This window comes from Netta rufina (assembly GCF_964035555.1).
Source record: "Netta rufina genome assembly, chromosome: 3".
NCBI lineage: Eukaryota > Metazoa > Chordata > Aves > Anseriformes > Anatidae > Netta > Netta rufina.
Window position 1 is genome coordinate 110,412,370 of NC_140125.1, and position 22,306 is coordinate 110,434,675.

The 22,306-nt window shown below is 42.3% G+C and overlaps 2 protein-coding genes across 2 annotated transcripts; both read right to left on the minus strand.

The window, feature by feature from the left end:
* Positions 1-2,598: 2,598 nt before the first annotated feature.
* Positions 2,599-8,252, minus strand: LOC311207426 (retinol dehydrogenase 14-like). The gene is made up of 2 exons (XM_084283435.1): positions 7,871-8,252; positions 2,599-4,204 (listed from the first exon to the last, which is right to left on the minus strand). Exons 1-2 carry the CDS (start codon positions 8,231-8,233, stop codon positions 3,587-3,589), a joined length of 981 nt encoding a protein of 326 aa, XP_084139561.1. The 5' UTR covers positions 8,234-8,252; the 3' UTR covers positions 2,599-3,586.
* A 5,135-nt stretch (positions 8,253-13,387) lies between these two features.
* LOC311207425 (cytosolic 5'-nucleotidase 1B-like) lies at positions 13,388-20,444 on the minus strand. Its single transcript, XM_084283434.1, has 6 exons — positions 20,293-20,444; positions 19,673-19,840; positions 16,748-16,877; positions 16,239-16,361; positions 15,344-15,528; positions 13,388-14,321 (listed from the first exon to the last, which is right to left on the minus strand). The coding sequence occupies exons 1-6, from the start codon at positions 20,416-20,418 to the stop codon at positions 13,983-13,985; spliced, it is 1,071 nt and encodes a 356-aa protein (XP_084139560.1). The 5' UTR covers positions 20,419-20,444; the 3' UTR covers positions 13,388-13,982.
* Positions 20,445-22,306: the final 1,862 nt, after the last annotated feature.

The following is a 22,306-nucleotide window of genomic DNA, read 5'->3' on the forward strand; positions in this document are numbered from 1 at the left end:
GTTGAAAGTGTTGGCTATGTTTACCAGAGACCTCAATAAAATCTTAACCTCAAATGTGGCCTCCATGCATATCTGTAATGTACTTACTAGCAGTGCAATCAGCCTCGATACCTACCTGTGAAAGCTGTTGTTTTGCATTTCACTGGTCTTTACATGTTATCCCTGGTTACTGTCTGCCTCCTTCACCCCTTATTTTTTCCATGCTTAATACTTAATGGAAAATAAGCTTAATTTCAGAGTGATGGTGTTCATATAATGGTGTTCATGTGGTGGTGACGGTGGAGGGAGGCAACTGAAATGTGTCCTGGTTTTGACTTTACCACACCAGACAGCTCTGGATTAGTTTACAGAACAGTAACATGCAGAGCTTGCCACACCTTTCTGTAGGCACTGTAGTATCGGGGTGAAGTGTGAAGTTGTTGGAACAAGACACTGATCCCTCTACCAACCTCTGCCATTCAGCAGACAATCATCACATCACAGATATATATTTGAGCTTACTAAGATCCTATGTAGTATTGTATTGTATTCTTTCTCAGCCAAAATGCTAATCTAGACTGAATCAGCAGTCCTAACCACACATTGAAATACAGTCTTTGGTTTTGCACTTACATTTTGCAAGACCTGTTGACCTATGTGGTCTCAAATTCCTAGATGCTACCAGAATAACAAAAGCATCACATAAATAAACAGTAACAGCAGTCTCAAGCGAGTAATCAAAGCTTAGTCCACTGAGAGTTAAATTCAACCTTGAAAGTGACAAATGTTACTGATGTTGAAAAAAAATAAAATTTATGTTTTGGTGCCAGAGATTCTAACAATCCATCCTTTCAAAATGTTCTCAGGCAATATTTTCAAGCATATTATATTCCATTAAGAGTATCATGTGATTACTCTCCTGCTCTGGAACAAGGACTTTAAGCTAGATATGATTACAGGAATATAATCATCTTCCAACAAAGGCTCTTATTTCTGCAATGTTTCAAAAGAAAAAAAACACCTGGTAGATGTATGAGGCATTACATGTTATAGAGACATACCATACAGCTGGTATTTATTATTCCACATCTCTTGTCTGTACACATGCACCTTTGCTGTTTTGAAGGCCAGTGTATATCATATGCTGATCATTCAGTCTGAAAAATATATAATCTTCTTCTGTTCAGGGCAGTTCTTTACCACAGCACTTCCAGATTTGTCATCTTCTCTGTTCTCCACCTTTGCACCTAAGACTTTCCTCTCAAGAGGTATACGCAGGTTTCAGCACTGAAACAATGCAGTAGTATTAGTTCGGTATTGTTACAGTAGTACTGAGAACACAAACCCAAGTTTGGCTCAGCTCTTCTGCATCTTCACTCTTGTTCTTTGGCAGGTGAAATACACCATGTTGTTTTGATTAAGATAACGTGCAGTTCATGAAAACAGTTTCTCATTTTACTGTTATCCTGCATAGTAGAAGTATTAATGAACTTTTAATTCTTTAGCTGTTTCAAGTGCTCTGCGTACAGCTATTTCATAGAATCATATCAAACATTCAGGTTGGAAAAGACCTCTGAGATCATGTAGTCCAACCTTTAACCTAGCAATGAAAAGCCCACCACAAAACCATGCTACTAAATTCTACATCTACACATTTCTTAAGACCTGTAGGGATGGTGACTCAACCACTTCCCTGGGCAGCCTGTTCCAATGCCAAACAACCCTTTCAGTGAAGATATTTCTCCTAAAACTCAACCTAAATCACCCCTGGCACAACTTGAGGCCATTTCTCCTCATCTTATCACTTGGTGGTTGGGAGAAGAGCCCAATTCCCACCTCACTACAGGAACTACATCCTTCAATGTAATTGCAAAGTACAATGAGGTGTGTCCTGAGCCTTCTTTTTCTGAACCGCAAAGTCCAGAGCAGAACAGTAGAACCTTCTCTCTGCATGTTACCTGTTTCCCTCTGGCATTACTTGAGGACTTTGATCAACACTCAAGAAAATGTTTTGACAGCACACCCATCTCTACACTTTGCCTTACAGTGAGCAGTACAAACCTCAGCATGTTACAGGATCTTAGAAACGTGCTCAGTTTCATAGCGTGTGTTGTGGTTTTCTGGAACGCCACCTTCCTCCCCCACCCACACCACTGGCCCAGAGCAGAACCATGCTGGCAAAGGGCTAGGACATGTAAGGCCACTGCCCTGTGCAGAAGCTCCAGCAGGGTAAGACCCTGAGTAAACAACTAGAGATAAGATCTCAACAACTGGGTTGCTACATGATCTGATGTGTATTTACAGGTAAGTAAAAAGGGTCTATTAAATATGTCATGTATTATTAATATCGGTTTCCTTGAATAATATTTATCAAGATAAATCACTCCACTTCATTCTTCCATATTCTATATACTCTGAATTACCTGCTAGACCAGTTTATTTAAAAAAAGTCATAAATGTCAGTATGAACCCATTAATTATATGAATTTCCTCCTCCCCCCCTCCAAAAAAATAAATTCATTATAGCTTCATGTAATATCTTTTTTTTTTTTAATTTATTCAAAGTTCATTTTATTTCTAACTCTATGCAGCAGAGGGTCCCTAAACTGACACAGGTGAATCTTCTACCTTTGAAACAAAGCTACTGCATCAAGACCAGTGGTTGTATCTTCCACAATGAACGAATAAGTGCTAACTCTTTTATTTTAAAAGATTTTTTTATTAAAGATTCATTAAACTGTATTAGACATTTTTTTTCTAATCTCATTACCAAGTTAAAGTGCCATCAGTAAAGCCAAACACACAGCAAGAAACATATTCTCTTCCGTTTATCTGGTTGAAGTCTTGTGAACTTTGCATGGACACAACTCATGACATGCAAAGCCCTATCGAGACCACAAGACATGTCAACTCCATTTTTAATGAAATGTAAGCAGTCCACGTATCAAGAAATAGCCAGTTCATCATACGTGAAAATAAAAGTACAGCTTGTACAACAGTGAATGGCAGTTACAGTACTCGAAAAAAAGCCAACTTTGTGCTTCACAGCTAAACTGTATACATCTTAATAATTTTGTTCACTGAAGCATTTGGCTAATGACAAGTCTTTGAATGGCACTCAGGCCTAATGATTACAGTGCAAGATACCAGTAAAACTGTTTACTCCAGTTTTTGCTGTAATGGCTCAAAAAGACTAAAATCTTAGTGTTAGGATCTCTTCTTAAAACTGTTTTACAGGAAAAGCATTTCACCATCAACACCCTGCATTGCCCAGTCTGACTACAAAGTAGTAGAACATGACAAATAGGCATATACACTGCAAAACACAGTTCTGTTTAATATTTATTTGTAGAACATGAATTTCTGAACAGATTTAACCAGAAATATTCACACCCTCAAACTTTATTGAAGATTTTTTTTGAAAGACTGCACCCATTAAATAAAGGTTATTCTTTGTTTCAAAACAGAGTTCCAGCATAAATCACTCCTCTATTAAATAATTCTGAGCATTAACCTGTGTTTCCACAGTATTTAAAGTGAGAATTACACCCTTCCAAATACATATTGCATAGTTATCTGCATTCCTTTTTAGCAGATACCCCAGCACTTATTTCAATAATCCAACCATCACTTCACTGATATCCCACAACTTTCTTGCAACCAAGTCATCCATGGCTTTGGGCAGGAGTTCCTCCTCTTTGCAGTCCCCAAAGTATTTCCCTGACACACCTTCAACCTCAGGAGAAGAGGCCAAATAAATAGAAGTTTGGGCTCCTTCCAGAGGTGTTTTGAAGAAAGCCCACGACACCAAATTGAACAGGGGTTTTGCCAGCAAAGGAATATTCACATGCCTGCCTAAATTTGTTCTGACAATCCCAGGATGAAGCGAATTGACAGTGACTCCTGTCCCTTCCAATCGACGTGCTAGCTCCCTTGCAAATAATATATTAGCCAGTTTACTCCGGCTATAACAAAAGCTTTTATTGTAACTTATTTCACTGTTCAAGTCTTCAAAGTTGATCTCTCCGTATTTGTAAAGCTTTGAGGATACTACCACAATCCTGCTTGGAGCAGAATTTTTGAGGAGGCCCAGAAGAAGGTTGGTAAGTAAGAAGTGACCCAAGTGGTTTACGCCGAATTGCATCTCAAAACCATCCTCTGTCTTCATGTATGGACACTGGAATATCCCTGCATTATTTATCAGAACATCCAGCCTTGGCTCTTCCTTTAAATAGGAAAGAAAAACATCATTCAGTTTTATAATGCAAAGCATACTATTATGCTTAATATTTCTCATTAGACACCATTAGAGGGAAATAACTTAATTTCTAGTTCTCTAAATTGCAACTTTCCAATAGTCCCTAAATTGTTAGTGGGAAAAAAAAAAAAAAAAAAAAAAAAAAAAAAAAAAAAAAAAAACATTTGACTCCAGCAGGATGCAGGTACATGAAAAAGCAGGTCTGTTCAACTTTTAATGTGTGCAGACAACACAACATCTGTTTCTCCGGGAACAGCTTTCTATAGGAATTCAGTGGTATTTTATCTTTGTGATGCATTTTGTTTTCCTCTAAAAAAGTAACCTCCTTATTATACTTGGAAAAGTAGACACATTCATGCATGATAACCGTTTATGACAAACCTCAGCCATAGGCAAGGGTTCTACCACAAAAGTTATATAGAACAAAAAGCATTATCTCAAAGAACTAACGTCACTGTTGAAGAGAACCTGTCATATTGCAACCCCATCATCTCACTGGGAAGATGTAATGAAAAAATTTGAAAAACAACGTTCTCATGATTTTAAACACTATCTCATTCGAATATATTTCATTGCGCTGCTTGGTGCAAATTACAGAGCAGAACTCATGATAGAAGAGCAACATTCATGATTCTAACTGAGCAGGTTTCATTCAATGATTTATTTAATAGGTAAACTCAAGAAATGTCTACGGGACTGAAGCTTCAAATTTTTATGATATGCTCAGCACATGCTGCTTGATGGATCAGTATTCTGGTTCAGACTGAGAGCAATCAATCAGGAAATCAGTCGCATCAGGAAATATAAGTAATTAACACAGGAAGTGGTGAGGATAATTCAAACGTACATTATATACTTCATGTTCCAGGATCCACTCAAAAACTGAAAGCTTTCCAAATTAACCAAAACAATTAATTCTTAAAAAAATACAGGTTAAACTAAGCTGCCCAAATAACCTCTGAATTCAGCGATTTCACCAATGTCTGAAGTGTTACAGGAAACTTATGTTTACATGACTCAGATGCAAAAGTATTAATTTGCCTAACACAAAAAGCAGCGTGAGTTTTCTTTGCTGCTAATTCTTTAAAACTAACGTAGGCAAGCACAGATCACTTCAGGTCATTTTGATGATAAAAATAGAGAATCTCAAGACAAATTTTATACCATTTGCCTTTTATTTGACTATCATTTGGCGGCAAAGATACAGAGAGCAAAACACAAATTTTCACTTGGCATTCAATTAATGATGGCTGGCATTTGACACCACAAAACATCAAGTAATTCAGCCTCCGGTTTCTGCAGAACTTCATATTTCTCAGTGTTTCACATAATTACAAAAGCATGATTTGAAGAGCATCAAACACAATTCTCCTCACCCAAAGGGACATAATGGTATCTATCACTGAGCAAGAGAAGAACTGAACAAGTGTCTCACGGCAGATTTGCTGACTGAAGCATTACTTCCTTTAGAGAACATTGTTTTAGAAACTTTTCACACCACCTGACCAGAGGATTCATTTCACAAGAATTAACACTGCAAGAAGGACTTCCACTTGTGTTATTTTCTGAGACTCCTAAATTTAATAATCTAGAGTAATGTGATCAACGCCAAGCAGGCAGCTACCATGACCAAGAACATCAGAGAGTACAAAACATTGCTTTGACAGGCAGTGCTATTCTTTGTGGCTTCTGAGCTTGCTTCCATTTTCTGCATTTTTCCATGGAGCCCTCCAACATATCCAAGTCATTTTTTTGCAATGAGGCTAAGGAGTGAAAGACGTAATTCTCGCAGTTTTGGAATGGAAAGCTCCCACGAAGTTAGGCTGCGGGAGTGCACTGTTCCCCCATCCTGACAATATTTAAGCCTTTTCACCCCCATCCTGATGATCTTTAAGTATTCTTCATCTCAAAACACACAAACAACACAAAAATATCCCCATCAACCAAACAACCAAAGGAAAAAAACAAAACAAAACAAAAAAAACCCCACAACCAACTCAACTCCAAAAAGCAGACACAGGTTCACAGAAGACAAATAAGGTGAACTTGAATGTAACAGCTTCTTGAACTCACATTCCTTGTTATTCAGCTGCTTTGGGGATTATTTTGAAAATAAAACTTAAAATGCACCTGTGAGCTGCACTCTGCAAATACATTCACTCTCTCTTTCACTATCCATTTCTCATTTACAGGCATTTTTACTGGCTTTACCAATGAAGAATGGATAATAAATTTACATTTTTGGATATTCTGTACTACAGAAGATATAATTTTATAGGTTAAACAGTAAGTTTCTGGTCTAGTGTTTTGTATCATTTTGTATATATGCCTATTTTCACAAAATACTGAAGTAACATTAGAGCTTGTAACTAGATTTATATATACGATTACATATGATTACACAGAGCTCCACCAGAGCTCTTTTGACTTTTTTGGATATTTAAGTTTTACAACAGCTCTTTGAAAGTCAATACAATGTAGTCTCTCTCCATTTTCATTTCTCACAACTGCAGTTGAGCATCTTTCAATAAGCAACTCAATAAGCAGTGCACCACGTGGCAGAACTGACTATGCGTGGTTTCCCACAACCTTGTGTCTCATGGTTTGCACTGATAGATGTGATGAGAGTCCCAGCTGAAGCTTTTCATTGGAGTGGAATGGCTCTAATGGTGCCTCCCAGGACTCTCTGGTGTCTAATTGTACTGTTGAACTCATATTGCAACATTTCCATCAGGAGAACTGACTGGATGTCTCTGATCTTAAACTTTTCTTTTTTTTTTTTTTTTTCTTCCAGGAAATTTGGAGAAAATATATATATTACAAAACATCTAACCACTAAACTCAGCTACTGTTGGCAAGAGATGCAAAATGTGTGGGAGTCTGGTGTTGCTGAGAAGACAGCAGGATGGACGCAGTTGCGAGCAGTTCACTCATGAACCTTTACTGCTATGGGGACAAGGCTATGCTGTAATGTCAACTTAAAGGCAAATTAGTTCAGAACAGAAAAGCAGAGAAAAAGGAATGTTTTACGTTTCTCATAAAATAAAAAGTTTCATTTGCAGTACTAGAACAGCCTGAACAAATACGAATCACAGAATGGCTTGGGTTGGAAGGGACCCCTAAGATCATCCAGTTTTAACCCCCTGCCATGGGCAGGGACTCCACCCACTAGATCAGGTTGCCCAGGGCCTCATCCAACCTGGATGATACCTCCAGGGACGGGGTATCCACAGCTTCTCTGGGCAACCTGTTCCAGTGCCTCAGCACCCTCACAGTGAAGAATTTCTTCCTGATGTCTACTTTAACCTGACCCTCTTTTAGCTTAATACCATTCTTCCTTGTCCTGTCATTGTCTGACTGAGCAAAGAGTCACTCCCCATCTTTTTCATAAGCCCCCTTTAAGTCCTGAAAAGCTGCAATAAGGTCACCCCGGCGCCTTCTCTTCTCCAGGCCGCACATCCCCAGCTCTCTCTGCCTTTATTCATAGCAGAGGTGCTCCGGCCACGACCTTTAAGCTTCGAACAGCCAGCACAGCACGTCCCACTTATTTACACCACCCCGCACCCCCGGGCCGAGTGCGGGCAGGCGGGGGAGGTGGGGGGGGCTCCCCTCTACCCCCGGCAGGGCCCGTACCTGGAGGACCTGTCGGCAGAAGTCCCGCACGGAGCTGAGCGAGGCCAGGTCGAGCTGCCGGACCACCAGCTCCCCGCCGCCCTCGGCCGCCTCCCGCTCGCCCAGCTCGGCTCGGATCTCGCTGGCCGCCCGCTCCGCCCGCGCCCGGTCCCGGCAGCCCATGATGACCCGGGCCTTCATCCGCAGCAGCTCGGCGGCCACCGCCCGGCCCAGCCCGCTGTTGGCCCCGGTGATGATCACCGTCTTGCCCCGCATGGAGGCCCCGGAGCCGGCGCCGGGCCGGGCCGCGGGCCGCAGCCAGCGCCAAGCTGCCAGCAGCAAGCCCCCGCCCAGCACCGCCGCCGCCGCTACCGCCGCGGCCATGGGAGCGGGCCCCGCGTTAGGCTCGGCCGGCCGCGCCGCTGGGCATTGTGGGGGTTGTAGTCCTGCAGGGGCTTGGTGAGCCCTGAAACCACCCGGGACTATGGCGGAATACCCCGAGGTGGAGGGATAGTCGAGTTCAGCTCACGCCTGCCCGCAGGGAGTTAAACACTTCTTCTGAGAGGGCTCCCAGGAGCGGCAATGCCACCACCGCTTTTAGGAGAGCAGCAGCCTCTGCAAGTTTTTGGCCCAAGCCCCAAGCCCTCTCTCCCACCACTCGCAAGTGCCCACCATCTTCTGGAGAGTGACTGTGCCAGGCTTTCGCATGCCACCTGGCCTCTGTGCCAGTGAAATATTTTGTGCAAGTTCAATTTAGGCGCCCAAGTGCAGTGAGAGCCCCAGCCCACGCTGCCTTCGAGATCAGATTCCTTTCTTAGGTATTTCAGCAGGTGCTGTAGTTCTGGATCAAGACATGTTGTGTGTCCAAGCGTTAAGACAGATGTCGGTACATGGCCAAACATGTCTTGCAACGTCTGTGTTGCAAGCAGAAGGGATGGACCGGGTGGGGAAGTGTTACACAATTCTTCGTGGTGGTGCCTGCTCTGGCAGCTAGCCTAGGGTCTAAACATGCCAGCGAGCTGACAGGCTGACCTGCTGAACACTTGCTTCTAGGACCAGCTTCAGCTGAGTAATATCACCTTGGAGGTAGCCTATGGGAGGTAACCAACTTTTGTTGACTTCAGGTCCAGAGCTGTCTGTCCCATCCCAGTGTGGTGGAAGAGAGGCTGCTTGCAGAAGGTATGAGTACATACACTCACTTACATACACCACATGCACATTCACTGGTCTCTTAAATACTAGTACAGGTTCTAAGTCTATCCAGTTCCTATACCCAGAGACTCAGGCACCAGCCCTGATGCTGGGTTTTCCCAGATGCTGGTCTCTTCCTGTGTGGTGGCTTGTCCAACTAGAAGTATACTAGTGGTTCACATACAAATACTGAGGGGCCCTCAAACAGCCGGTCTCTCTGGTAGCTGCATCCAGACTGTCTCTATCCATTTGGCACCAGACCCTCAGGCCCCTCGGACCTGTGACCTTGCTCTCTGATGGCTGGCACTCAGATCTCTTGTCCTACTTACCAGCCGGTCCAACTGGAAGTTCCTTCATGGTCCACACACACATGCTCAGAACAAAGAGTGACCCGTAAAGAAAATAGAAACAGTATTTGTGAAGAAGATATGTCAGACTGCAGTGTTGAGGTACAAAATTTGGTCAAACATGTTGACCAAACACCTGATTACCTGTGACCAGTCCCTTTTATCCCTCTCTCCTTCTATTTTTTTCCATTTTGGCTCCTCACTCCACCTTGATTCCTCTCCCTCCCTTATTATTGCCACTTGCACTTACCATCTTATAATAAAATTTGTGCAGCCCCCAAATTCTCTCTACTCTCACCCACAATTTTCTTTCCACCTGCATCCCATAATAAACCCTTTACCCTTTTAGACAACAATTCTCCTTAGTCTGCATGGCATTTGAGCAAAAAATTATTTGCTTGGTTCATACTAGCAGGTTTCACACCAGGAATAATGGTTGAATCATTCACCTCTGATGACCTCAGGAGGAGCTGTGTGTTCTCTTATTCTGTGATTAGGTTAGTTGGGTTCCTTGGCCCTTCATTGTTCCTCTGATCCTTGCTGGATTTAATTTGATTAGATGTTAGATAACCTAACAGAGCCCTTCTGAGGAGCTGAAACAGATTGCAGGTGACATAAGGTTAGAATACAGGTTCCTCAAATGCAATTAAGATCTGAGAAAGACAAAGGGTGCTGTTGAAAAGCCTTAGAGCACTGATATTTGAACTGCTTCCTTGTTGCTTCACAAGTAGGTGTTACAAACGTGGTCATTACTTTCTCCTGGAAATGTAAAATGGCACTTGTAGTAACATTCTTTTAGCTAGGCTGTTCTCAGTAGTCACTGGAGTCTTACAAAGCTGTCAGATTGAGAGGCCGGCCTATCAAATTTAAATATTAAAGGATAGATAACTTTCATATCCTTACTGTGTTTTCAGAGATGAATGAATCTTGTTTCCCAGTGAGATGTTCTTCCATATGCTCTGCTCAGAGTAAATTATATCTTTGGAGGTGTTGGGGCCATGCTAATGATACTGCCTAGTGACCTTACAGCCAAGGACTGTGAGAGAGGGATGGTGGTTCTCAGTGAGGTGCCAAAATAAAAGAACTGGAAAATTTCCTGTGAGGTGAAGAGATTCATCCTGTAAGAAATCCTAATGGATGTCAAGGATCCTGCCTGGGTCTATCAGTGGCCAATTCAGCTTTCAGTGCAAGGATCATTCTACATAGGAGCTAACCGGTCATAGTGATCAGAAGCTGCTCATCAAAGCAGGGATGACATGTACATTCAGATGTCATTAGTTCCCAAAACTACTAAGCAAGGTAACTGAAAGTTATTTCTCTCCTAAAACATCCACCTGCTTCACTGCTTTCTCTACCCATCTATTGTGTTCAAGGAGATGGATGTGTTCTTTTCAGTAATACTTCAAGTCAGTGCAGATTACAGGTTCTTGCAGAGGCAGAGGAGCCCATGTGGAGGCACCTGAAGTACCAGTTGCCAGTTTCTTTTTCATGTGTCTATCATCCAGTGTTATAAACAAGCTGAGGCAGTACAGTCCAGAACCATAGGACTCTTCTCTATTCCCCCATTGAAAACTGCTGTGCTTTTAACTGTGACTGGCTTAGAGTAATGAAATGCTGGGGCATAAATTCATGGTATCCTCATAAGCATGAGAAGCAAGTATTTTGTTCTGCTTTGGTTTGTTCTGTTGTGGTTTGGAGTGCAATTCTGGACAAGTCTCTGAGGTGTGTGCTTTCTTTTAGTCTACGTCTGCAAAACCAGAAATCCATTTCCTTCAGTTCCTGTCCCATCCCATCCACCTTCAGAGAATTTTCTTGAAAAATTATTATTTTGGTCCACTAGCCAAAGTTGTGCCTTGGAGCTGGAGACGATGAGTAAAATGGGCAGAGACCATCTGGCAGGCCTGTGTCCCCAAATACCCAGGTCAGTCTAAAGAGGCACTTGCATGAAGAATGAGACACCATTAACCCAAAATGCTGTCAGCTGCATATGCAAAGAAGCAGCCACCATGCTTGGGGCACATACCTCACAATTAAAAGACAGTAAGTAATTTGAATACACATCTAAGTGCATTTTGGATAACTAAACTTAGGAGAAGTGACTGTGGACCTTGATGTGAACTTCTGGGTTTTAAAGCTGTTTTGAATTCTATGACTAAGAAACCTATTATATATTTCTATGACTAAGAAACCTATTATATATACGTGAACCTTTTCTCTATTTCTCTTCACACATGCTTCAGTGCTGTCAGGACTGACACTGCATGAGATAGCTCTCTATCACTGTGGTTGTACAGATCAAAGAAGATGAAAGAACTGGAAGCTCCTATGTCCTGGTCAGCATGTTTCATTTTTTGCTGTAGGTGGGTTGTTGATTGGAAATAAATTTAAGCAGAATAGACTAGATGATTCCAATTCCTATTTATTCAATATTTATTCATAGGAATAAATATTCATATTTATTCACATGCTCATCCTGTGAGGCATAAGACACTGACCTCCAGAGTCCCACAGGGATCAAGGATCCCATTAGCCCTTTTCAGTATTAAACTTCAGTTCCTATGTTCAGAGAAAGTCAAGTGCCAGCAACATGTGCACAGAATATATCCTTTATGTTTTTTTTGCACCCAACCATCACATCTATAGCTCCAACAATGCATGGGTGAAGAATGGTTGATCATGCTTTGCTTCAACAAGGCAGGGCTAGTCTTCCTGAAGTTTGTAGCCCTGCTTTTGTGGTGAAATACAGATGTAATTTATACTAAACAGCTAAGGAATATTTTTGGATGTCTTGGAGAGCTGATTCTGAGCTCTCATACAAAAACATCTGTTAATAACTTTTTTATAATCTCCATTTGGCAAAGTAACTCTATCCCATCCTGGCAGACAATGACCAGGCTGCAGTTATTCTTTTCTTCCTCACCTCCTGGCTGGGCTATAGAAACGTGATATATTTTGGGCACAAAGCCTTTAACACTTATGAAATTCCAAGTACACCAGAACTCTGCAGTACATCCCATCAACAAGACAGGCTAGTGTGAATACATAAAAACCTTTCCAATGCTCCCTATTCAAGTTTCATATGGGATCAAGGCTTTCATCTTTGTTTTCAAAGAACGTTGGAAACAGTTCTTCTTTCAAAGAACTTTTCGAAGAAAAGAGCATTTAAAAGATTGCCTAGGTTTCTGGGAGGGAAACCACAATGAATGCAGTGAAGCTCTCTGCAATAACAGGACAGTTCATCTGGACAGAAGACACCACACTTTCTCAGATGCTAACATGAGATTCTGGAGTGAATTCCCTCAGGCACCACAGATCATCACAAAGCCTTCACCATCAGCTACTCCCACTGCAAAGCACATTCTTTTGGTTTTGTCTCTTCTAGTATAAATACACAGCAACAATGAAAATAAAGCAGGACACTTGTTCCACTGGGGAGGGAAAGAGAACAAACACCACCTGACAGATGTTAGCTGTGTCATTTGGAAGGCACTCAAATACGTGGATGACACTGAGATACAAGAACTCAGCACAAAAGAGGTAGGATAGACATATGGTGTAATTTTACCCAAATTCATGTTGCAACAGAAACCTGTCCCCTGGAAATTCATCCAAGGTTGCCAAACTTAGTTGATGCAGATCGCAGAACAGCTGTAAAATACTAAATGAATCTAGCTAAGAAACAAGTAGTTCCATCAACAGTGGTATTTCAGTGTAGATCCTCTGTTGTTATAAAGGTATGCTCTAATGCTTCGTTCTTTGCCTCAGTCAAGATACTCATAGCATCTCTGACTTCTTCCCAGCTCTATATTTACTTAAAATCTGTTAGAATTTAAGTGTCTTTGAGACCTCTCACTCTTATGGGCTGAAAGCAGTCAGTTCTGGTTCTACCTACCTCAGAGAGGGAAGAGGCAGAGAGATACTGATCACACAAATTCATTTTGCATAGGAAATTATACTCAAATTTCTACATAGACAAATGACAATGTTCTGTAAAGCCAGCTTTATTACAGTAGGAAAACAATATAGAAAAATAAAGGGTTCCTGTAAACAATATCAAATAAGCTAACATTTCACTGGAGACCCATAGTAGCTGAAACATCATGGCAACAAAACTACTGAATACATATCTAACAGGGAAAGAAACAACAACAGGTAACAACATACAGGCAAACTGTGCTTTTGGTAATTTCAGAAATAAACAGTAAGGGCTATATATGCAGCATGTTTTTTCTTATAAATTACCCGTCAGCAGCTTTTTAGAGAAAATATAACTGCTCTGTCTCTCAAAATATGTTTCAAACTATAAAACCAGTACAAACCAGTACAAATCTTTCTGTAATATCAAAAACACAGTGTTGTATCCAGACAGGTAAACAAACAAACCAAAAACCCTAAACTGCTTTAGAGTGCTATTAAAATAACTCTATTAAAAACTGAACAATATTAAAAAATATTTCCTCTAGAGGTTGTTCTAGCCAGAAGTCAAATCTTTCAACAAAGTGCTTATAGTACACAAATAGAGGTTTTCAGAAAGAGCTATTTGTATATTAGAGGCTGGCTGCATCAAGAACCTTATCTTTGATGGTGCCATCCAGTCACGCAGACTTATGGTATTTCTGAGCAATGCCATAGGGAACATGTGCAGCTATGGTGCCTAACTTCTGCGCTCCTTCGATGTGAAACATCTGGTCATCAAAGAAAATGTGAGGACGTATTTTCACCAGGATCGGTCCCTTAGGAGCTCCTGCTAAGAACAGCGCCTCATCAATCTCCAGACCCCAGCTACGAAGAGTCTTCAGGACTCGGGCTCCAGAACTTGCTGCACTTCTGGCTGTGACAAGGAAGGTCCTTATTGGACAATTTAATCGTTCATTTTTTGCATAGAACTTCTTCTGGAGTTTCCCTAGGTCTTCCAGAAAGCCCTTCAAAGGACCCTGAATACAAAATACCAGAAGCATAATAAATATTTTCCCATAGTTCTCAAAGTCATCCCTGTGCTTTCTTCCAGATTGCCAGTTACAAACAAAATTCTTTCCTTAATGCTATGATAAATGTAGCAATCTCTGTATGAACTATTTCTAAGTGGGTCTGCACACACTACGAATTGGAAAAAAGTTAAAACCATAATCCTACATGGTGTGATCAGTAGGAAACCAATTCTCATTACTTAAAACATCTTTACAATATAGAGCTTACAAGAACTCTCACATTATAAAGTTAAAACTACAGTCATTAATACTATATTCTTTGAAAGCACTGAACTCATTTTCCTATGATCCACAAGGTGCAATCAGTTGCCTGTACAAAACACAGCAGCAGACCTAATTACATATGTCACCAATGTCATTACAGATTAATGACATTACACCCTGATTAAAAGTAGTAAATAATATTTAGTGTCAACTTGCAATATATTGCACTGTCCAGTACTTCCAATAGATCAAGGTTTTATTCTTGATTTATACCATTGTTAACAATAGTAGCGGGGGCATTTTATTTTAAGCTAATTTTAAAATTTTTGTGTTTTTTAGACAAATGTCATAGTTCTACTTGAGAATAAGCAGAAATATCACCTCACTTCAGCAACTTTAGTATCCCAGTGTTTGAAATTAACATTACCTACACAACATAATTAAAAAAATCGAGGAAATTGGTAGCAATCTTTCCTTTTTATAATGAATATAATTAGAATATAACTGTAAGCCACTGTCTCATATATGCAGTTTTTCTCAGTGAAGTGAGAGATCTGATGAAAGGACTGCCTTACTGGCCTCTTTTGTGTCAAACACACATTTTAAAGATTATCCTTGAAAAAGGACGTAAATAGGGCAATGAAATGATAATTCAGCTTCCACGATGATTAATGCATACACACTGGGGAAACTGGAGAAAGACAGCAGTAATGAGAATTTAAAAAAAAATGTTTTGAAAACTCTTTGATATAAGAAGTACAAACCTGTGCAAGAGGCTTATTCTCATTCAGCTGTTCATGTTCAAAAAATTTATCTAATCCTTGCTCTTTGACAATCTGTTCTGATTCATCAGAAAAGAGAACTGCATCCCCGTCGAATGCCACCCTCAGCTGTGTATCCGAATAAGCGACATCCTTGTTGGCAGTGAACATGGTAGCTGATGCAATGCCTGAAAGTGTATCAGAGAACTTCAGTTGGCAAGTCCTGCAAAGTCACTCATAAAGTGACCAGTAGTTTAGTTCTAACAGTTTATTTGTGGGTTTATTTTTGATGACCTTTTCACACAGGGAGCAGAAACCATCCCTGAAGTTGTTTTGTAATGGCTGTTCTCTAACACATCTGCATGGAAGCTGTCCTATTGGCATAGCTTCTTAGACATGCTTATTTCCAGTTCCATGTAACCCACAAACCTGGTCCCCAAGGTATACTACAAATGAGACAAAGCATGAAATTCCAATAAGACTGTAAAGTCAAACTATATTTTTTTTCTTCTTGTAGAACACAGAAGTCAGCTTTTGTAACTCCTATCAAACAGATGACTCAACTCAAACAGATGTTGAATAGGGAGTGACAAACCAGTGCACACAGGAATTCACTTCCTGTACAATGGCAGCATGGGAGGAGACAGAAAGGTGCGACAGAGGTAGAGGCTGATAAAGATATCATTATCAGCAAGCTGAAAGGTCAGAGGGGAAAAATGCAGAGAAATAACCTGATGTTATCTGATTAGGTAACAGTACAAAGTTAGTGGCATGCACAGCAGTGGCGTTCTGACTGATGAAGTGGCACTACTTTCTGTGAGAGACACACCATTACTAGATTTGTTTTTAACAAGACCAGATGAAAGAAAACAAACAAACAAAAAAGGATGATTCAAACCTGCTTCTATAGCTTCTTGCACTTTTTCAGAGTCTGCTGAGAGGTATAGGTTGGTAAGATACGCAGTCAGGTAACCAATAGGGCTTTTTCCTCCCGTCATGCAGAAACGTTCAATTGTTAAGCCTAAAACAAGAACAGCACAACAAGGTTGACTCCACCTTAACACTACAAACCTGGAAAATGAAGCTGTGAAGAACAACACTAGCCTACAACTGACAGTAAGCTTAAAAAAGACAATCCTGTTCACTGCAATTTCAACAAGTTACACACTTAAACCAACTATGATTGATCAGTCCTTCCTCCCTGAGAATTTCATACCAAATCCCTCTATGACAGCAGAGGGGATATCTCACATACTATGACACACAAAAATAAATATCATCTCCCAAGGAATGGGTCTCCATATCAAAGAAGCTGCTTTTACTAAAGTCAGAACAGGATAAATAAAATCACTGCATTTCATTATATAACCACAGGGAGTTCTATAAAGTAGTATTTATTTTACTTACCATAGTGATTAATGCTGTTTATAAGCCTCACTCCCACTTGGGCATGGTTATTAGTCATCAGAACGATATCAAATCTTTCTTCATCATCAGGGTATAGCTCAAGAAGCCGGGCATTGACATGCTCCAATGCCTGCAGGTTAGAAATGTGGAAGTCAATAGACAAGTGGAATGTGCCTTCTTAATTGCTGTGGGTTTAGTGATAGGACTGTCTTGAAGGAGAATGAGAAATATCTGAATGTTTAACTTGCTGAACTTGTTTTCTTTCTTTCTGCTCTGTTGCCCCCAGCAACTGTTTGCCTGGGCTTATTTGAAGGGAATCAACTAAGTTTCTTTTCTTGAAAGTTACAGAATTTAACATTATAATGGAAATCCTTCTTCTTGGGACACCTTGATAATCTGGAATATATTAATGCACTGTTGAACATTTTCAGAATACATATTAATATTTGTGTATTATTATTTACTTTTTTTTTTTTAAGCTTAAGATGTTGAACTTGAATTTGTTCTACCTAATCTCCCTCTGAATTGTTTTTGTTTTGTTTTGGATACCAAATACTTTTTTTCCCAGGAACTGAAAAGGTCTCTTTTTCAGAAATGTTCATGCTTCCTACTCATGATGCTTAATAAATTTAATAAAACATTGCTGGTGAATGGTAGTATCCAGAGATTTTCTTGTTCACTTAAAGATTGTTGCTGTGAAATCAAGGAGAAGGTATAAAGAGATTTGTATGTGCAACTGCTTGTTTCTCATGAACAAATGTGACTTTGGGACACATACTTATGCAAAGATTTCACTGGTGTCAGACTGTCCTTAAGAAACAAGTACCAAATCATATCCAGTCAAGCATGATTTCCTTGGAGATTTCTTACTGAATTACTGAATGAGACAGGTTTTGATTCATTCAAGATCTCTTTAAGCTAATAGACCAACACGCTATATTCACAGTCTGGCATTCTTCTTATTTCCTTGACCTTCCATCTGGTTGTCTCTCTGTATCCATCTTGTCTCAACTTATATTTAGAATTGTATCCTTTTGGAGTAAGACTTGCTTTTTGCTCTAGGTTTACAGACCTCTACTTTGGGAGCTTGGCCCTTGAATGGAATTCCTTGGGATTACGGCAATAAAGTCAACAATGAATCATCAAATGAATCCAGAACAGGCTGTTTTTCATTAAGGTGCATTAAAAAGCCAGACCAGTTGTTAAGAATTAAAATGTAGATTTTATAATTAAATTCTGGGAATCTCACTTTAAAAAGTAAGGCTATGTCATGTGGGACTTGGCTTAGGACAACCGTGAGTGAGAGCCTGGTATAAGGCCTAGGAAAAAATCTCAGTATCTGGTCACAAACCCTTTGCATCACTTTTTTTCCTTTTGGTACTCTCTTCTAATACTCTAGAACACTGAGAATTTCTTCAAGTATTATAGATTAAGGGGGAGTGGAAGAGAGGAATGCCATTTTTTGTCCAAGTGCCTGTACAGGTCCCAGCCCAAGGAGATCCTGACCTGTGATAAGGGTTCTTAAGTGCTACAAGCTTGAGATATAATGTATTTAAGTTATTATCTTAAGATCTCAGTAAAGGAATCCAAACAAAAAAAGATACTATTTCTGTAGGTTTTCTTGGTCTCCAAGTAGAAATAAGCATCCAACAAACTTGCACACCTAATTTTTTTTTTTCAAATCAGTCCCACTAAAACATGTGTTTCTCAAAATCATACATATTTTATTTTATTTTTTTCATTTTTGCTAAGCCAACCTGCTTTCCATGCCAGAGGCTGTTTGCCTTGGGCATTTCTCTTATCTTGTGCAATGACAGCAAAATATTCAATTTCACCTGTGCTTAAACCTCAACTCCCAACTGGGCGTCTATTGCTTTTGCTGGTCCTCAAGAACAATTTCCAGGATGAGAAAGAATAATAGAATGGTTTGGGTTGGAAAGGACCTTAAAAACCATCTAGTTCCAACTGCCTTGTCACAGGTAGGGACACCTCTCAACAGACCAGGTTGCCCAAAGCTCCATCCAGCCTGGCCTTGAACACTTCCAGGAATGGGGCATCCACAGCTTCTCTGGGCAACTTGTTCCAGTGCTTCACCACCCTCATAGTAAAGAATTTCTTATTATATCTAATCTAAACCTACCCTCTTTCAACTTAAAGCCACTACCCCTTGTCACTTCCCTCCTGACAGAGAGTCCCTCCCTGGCTTTTCTGCAGCCCCCTTTAGGTAGAGGAAGGCCGCTGTAAAGTCTCTCGGGACACTTGTCTTCTCCAGGCTGAACAACCCCAACTCCCTCAGCCTTTCTTCCTAGGATAGGTGCTCCAGGTCTCTGATCATCCTCGTGACCTTCCTCTGGACTCATTCCAACAATTCAGTACCCTTCTTATGTTGGGGGCCCCAGACCAGAATGCAGTGCCCTAGGTGGGGTCTCATGAGAAGAAAGCGAGGAAAAAAAAATAAAGCTGACAAAAAAATAAACCATTTCTGAATATAGTAAATCGTTCCCTGTTGAGCCAACACTGTCTTTAATCATAGCTGTAAGTGGGACAAAAAAAGTGAAATTGAAATTAGGAAGTAAGGGGTTTGTGTGTTGTTTTTTTTTCCTTTCCTTTTTAGGGGAAGAGGTTGCAACATCCTTAAAACCATTTGGGGGCCTGTCTTAACTGAAAATGATCTTAAAAGGAAGGGGACACGCCGGGGGATGCTGCGGGAGGAGGGCAGTGAGAGTGCTACGAGCACCCACAGTGTCAGGCTGCTGCGCTGAGGATGCCGATTTCAGGCTCCCCGGCCAAGGCGTGTTCACCGCTAGGGGAACGTTTCCCAGGGGCAGGATTATCCCCGTCCTAAGAAGGCTCCGGGCTCCTCCTCTTCCCGAAATTCGGCCTCGCAGCATCCTCAGCACCCGCCTCCCGAGCCTGCCGGCGTACCTTAACGAAGTGGAAAGCCGGCCCAGGCTTGAGGGTGACGTTCTCGTTCTGCTGCTGGTACTCCACGTACTTCTCTACCCCTTGCTCCTCGTAGATCCGACGCTCCTCCACCAGGTCGAAGAGAGCTCGGGACGACACGGCCACGGTGATGGCGTGCTGGGGCTTGGGCTGCCGAGCGAGAGGAGGGTAGCGCCGGCACCCCCAGACCCAACACCCTAGCTTCGTCCTCCCCCCAAGTCCCGGCACCCCCACAAACCCCAGCATTCCTCCCCCCCCCCGCCCCCCTAAATCCTGGCATCCCCACCCCACAGCCCTGCCCCTCCCCCTAAGCGCCGGCACCCCACTAAAGTCCCGACACCCTTCTAGCCCCGTGTCCCCCCCCAAGCCCCGAGTCCCCTCCCCAAGCCCCGTCCTCCTCCCTCCAAGGCCCGGCATCCGCCCTTCCAGCCCCGGCATCCCCCTCCAAGTCCTGGCATCCCTCCCAACAAAAATAAAAGCCCCTTCATCACCCCTCCAGCCCCGTCCTCCCCACCCTAAGCCTCTTCCTCCCCCCCTTCCAGTCCCGTCCAAGCCCCTTCCAGCCCTACCCCCTCCCCAATCCCCATCCCTCCCGCTCTCACCGGCCGGGGTTTTTTGGAGACCAGGTTGTCATAAAACGCCTTGGCCGCCGCCCAGTCCCTCTCGGCCTCCTGCAGCCGGGCCTCCTGCAGCCCGGCCTCCTCCTCCTCCGGCCCGGAGCCGCTCATGGCTCCCGGGGTCGGGGCAGCGCCGAGCGGGCGCGGCCGGAGCCCAGGACCGGGAAGCGGCGGAGGCCGCTCCGCCCCGCTCGAGCAGCTGGAAGGAGGCCGGGTTGTGGCTTTCCCTTTCGCTCAGTGTCGGGCACGGCCCTCCCCCGGCACGGCATGGCACGGCACGGCCCCGCAGCACCCGCCCTGTGGGTCAGCAGGGCCGCCGCGTCTCGCCTCATCGCGCCCTCCCTGCCCCACGCTGCAAGATGCTGTTAGAAGCCAGCCTCCTATACCCACAGCGCTCTCAGATTTATTATTTCGATTCTGTGGTTTAATTGCTTTAATATCAGCAGCAGGAAATTTGTAGGAGATTCCTTAAAAAACATAGTGATAATGTTTCTGGGCGTCAAAACGGGATGGTTGGCGATGGCTTGGGGTCCACTGTTCCATACAACAAAGCTGAAAGCACCACTTAAAAACAGTAATCTTATAGTGTTTTGTTCAAAGTCAGTGTGCACAACGAACTTCTATTCTGGCAGGTGAATTGGGCGGTCCTAAAAAACAGAATCCCACACAAGGGTACTTACGTAATATGGGCTGCTTATCTACTACATACCTCTAAAATGTTTCTGGCTTGTCTGAACCACAGCAAAATCCGCCCAAACTGAGGAGCTGGAGGTGCTAACGGGAAATGAGGAAGGAAGTGTTTTTTCTCCTTGGCTTGTATGGGGTCTGGCTCAGCAGACCCACAGCCTTTGCTGCTGCTCATAGCCAGTGACTCAGTGTCTCAGTGGCAAGGGAAACCCTAAATATCACTTCTGACCCTGACTGTTGCATAATCTTCAGCAAATTACATCAAGTCTTTCTGCCTCCATGCATTCTCCAAAAGGCATAATTATTTCTGCTACTTTAATTTCTTTCTTTATTTTTAAATGTGGTTTCCCAGTGACAGGAGGCTTATGTGATTATACCATCTGTCCATCACTCCCTAGTGATGTCCAGTTCCAAATGAATTTGACGGAAGGATTAAGATCTCAGAGAGATTTAAATTCCTAAATCATTTAATGACCATCAACAGCATCATGCGATTTGTTGCCCTACTGTTGGAAAAGGCTGTACTGCAAAGGCAACATATTTATCTCCTTGTTCTTCTACTATATAATAGCAAATTAATGCTCCCTGTCTGTCTGCCTTCTCCAAATCTTTGCCCTGCTGAACAGGGAGGGTTCTGGAAGCAGGGAAGTGGTGAGCTCTGGGTGTAAGATGTGAAATGGGACTTGACCAAACTGGGGAAGGGGGGGCTAAACATGTGAGGTGCATGGACATTACCTGAGAGTACCACATTGGGAGGACAGATGTGAAGAGAGGAGTTAGGATTATTTTAAATGTCTATTGTCCTGACACAATGTAAAAGGCATAACAAATCGCAGAATCACCAAATCACAGAATTGAAGGGGTTGGAAGGGACCTTGAAAGACCATTGGGTCCAACCCCCTGCCAAAGCAGGTTCCTTAGAGCAGGCTACCCAGGTAGGCATCCAGACGGGCCTTGAATATCTCCAGAGAAGGAGATTCCACAACCTCCGTGGGCAGCCTGTCTTAGTGCTCCATCACCCTCACCATGCAGTTCTTTCTCATGTTATTGCAGAACTTCCTGTGCTCCATTTTATGGCCATTGCCCCTTGTCCTGTCCCCACAAACCACTGAAAAAAGGTTGACCAAATCCCTCTGTCTCCCACACATCAGGTATTTATACACACTGATGAGATCCCCTCTCAGTCTTCTTTTCTCCAGGCTGAACAGACCCCAGGTCTCTCAGCCTTTCCTCATAGGGAAGATGCTTCAGGCTCCGTATCATCTTTGTGGCCCTCTGCTGGACTCTTCTGAACAAATCTGGTTTTAGTGGC

What these genes read in the sequence shown, in the direction of transcription:
- LOC311207426 (XM_084283435.1), bottom strand. Translation starts at nt 8,233, where the DNA reads ATGGCCGCGGCGGTAGCGGCGGCGGCGGTGCTGGGCGGGGGCTTGCTG. An exon ending in TCTGCCGACAGGTCCTCCAG is followed by an intron (nt 4,205 to 7,870) that starts GTACGGGCCCTG and finishes TCCTATTTAAAG; the next exon opens with GAAGAGCCAAGGCTGGATGT.
- LOC311207425 (XM_084283434.1), bottom strand. Translation starts at nt 20,418, where the DNA reads ATGAGCGGCTCCGGGCCGGAGGAGGAGGAGGCCGGGCTGCAGGAGGCC. An exon ending in AAACAGCATTAATCACTATG is followed by an intron (nt 16,362 to 16,747) that starts GTAAGTAAAATA and finishes TTCTTGTTTTAG; the next exon opens with GCTTAACAATTGAACGTTTC. An exon ending in AGAATAAGCCTCTTGCACAG is followed by an intron (nt 14,322 to 15,343) that starts GTTTGTACTTCT and finishes TTTTGTATTCAG; the next exon opens with GGTCCTTTGAAGGGCTTTCT.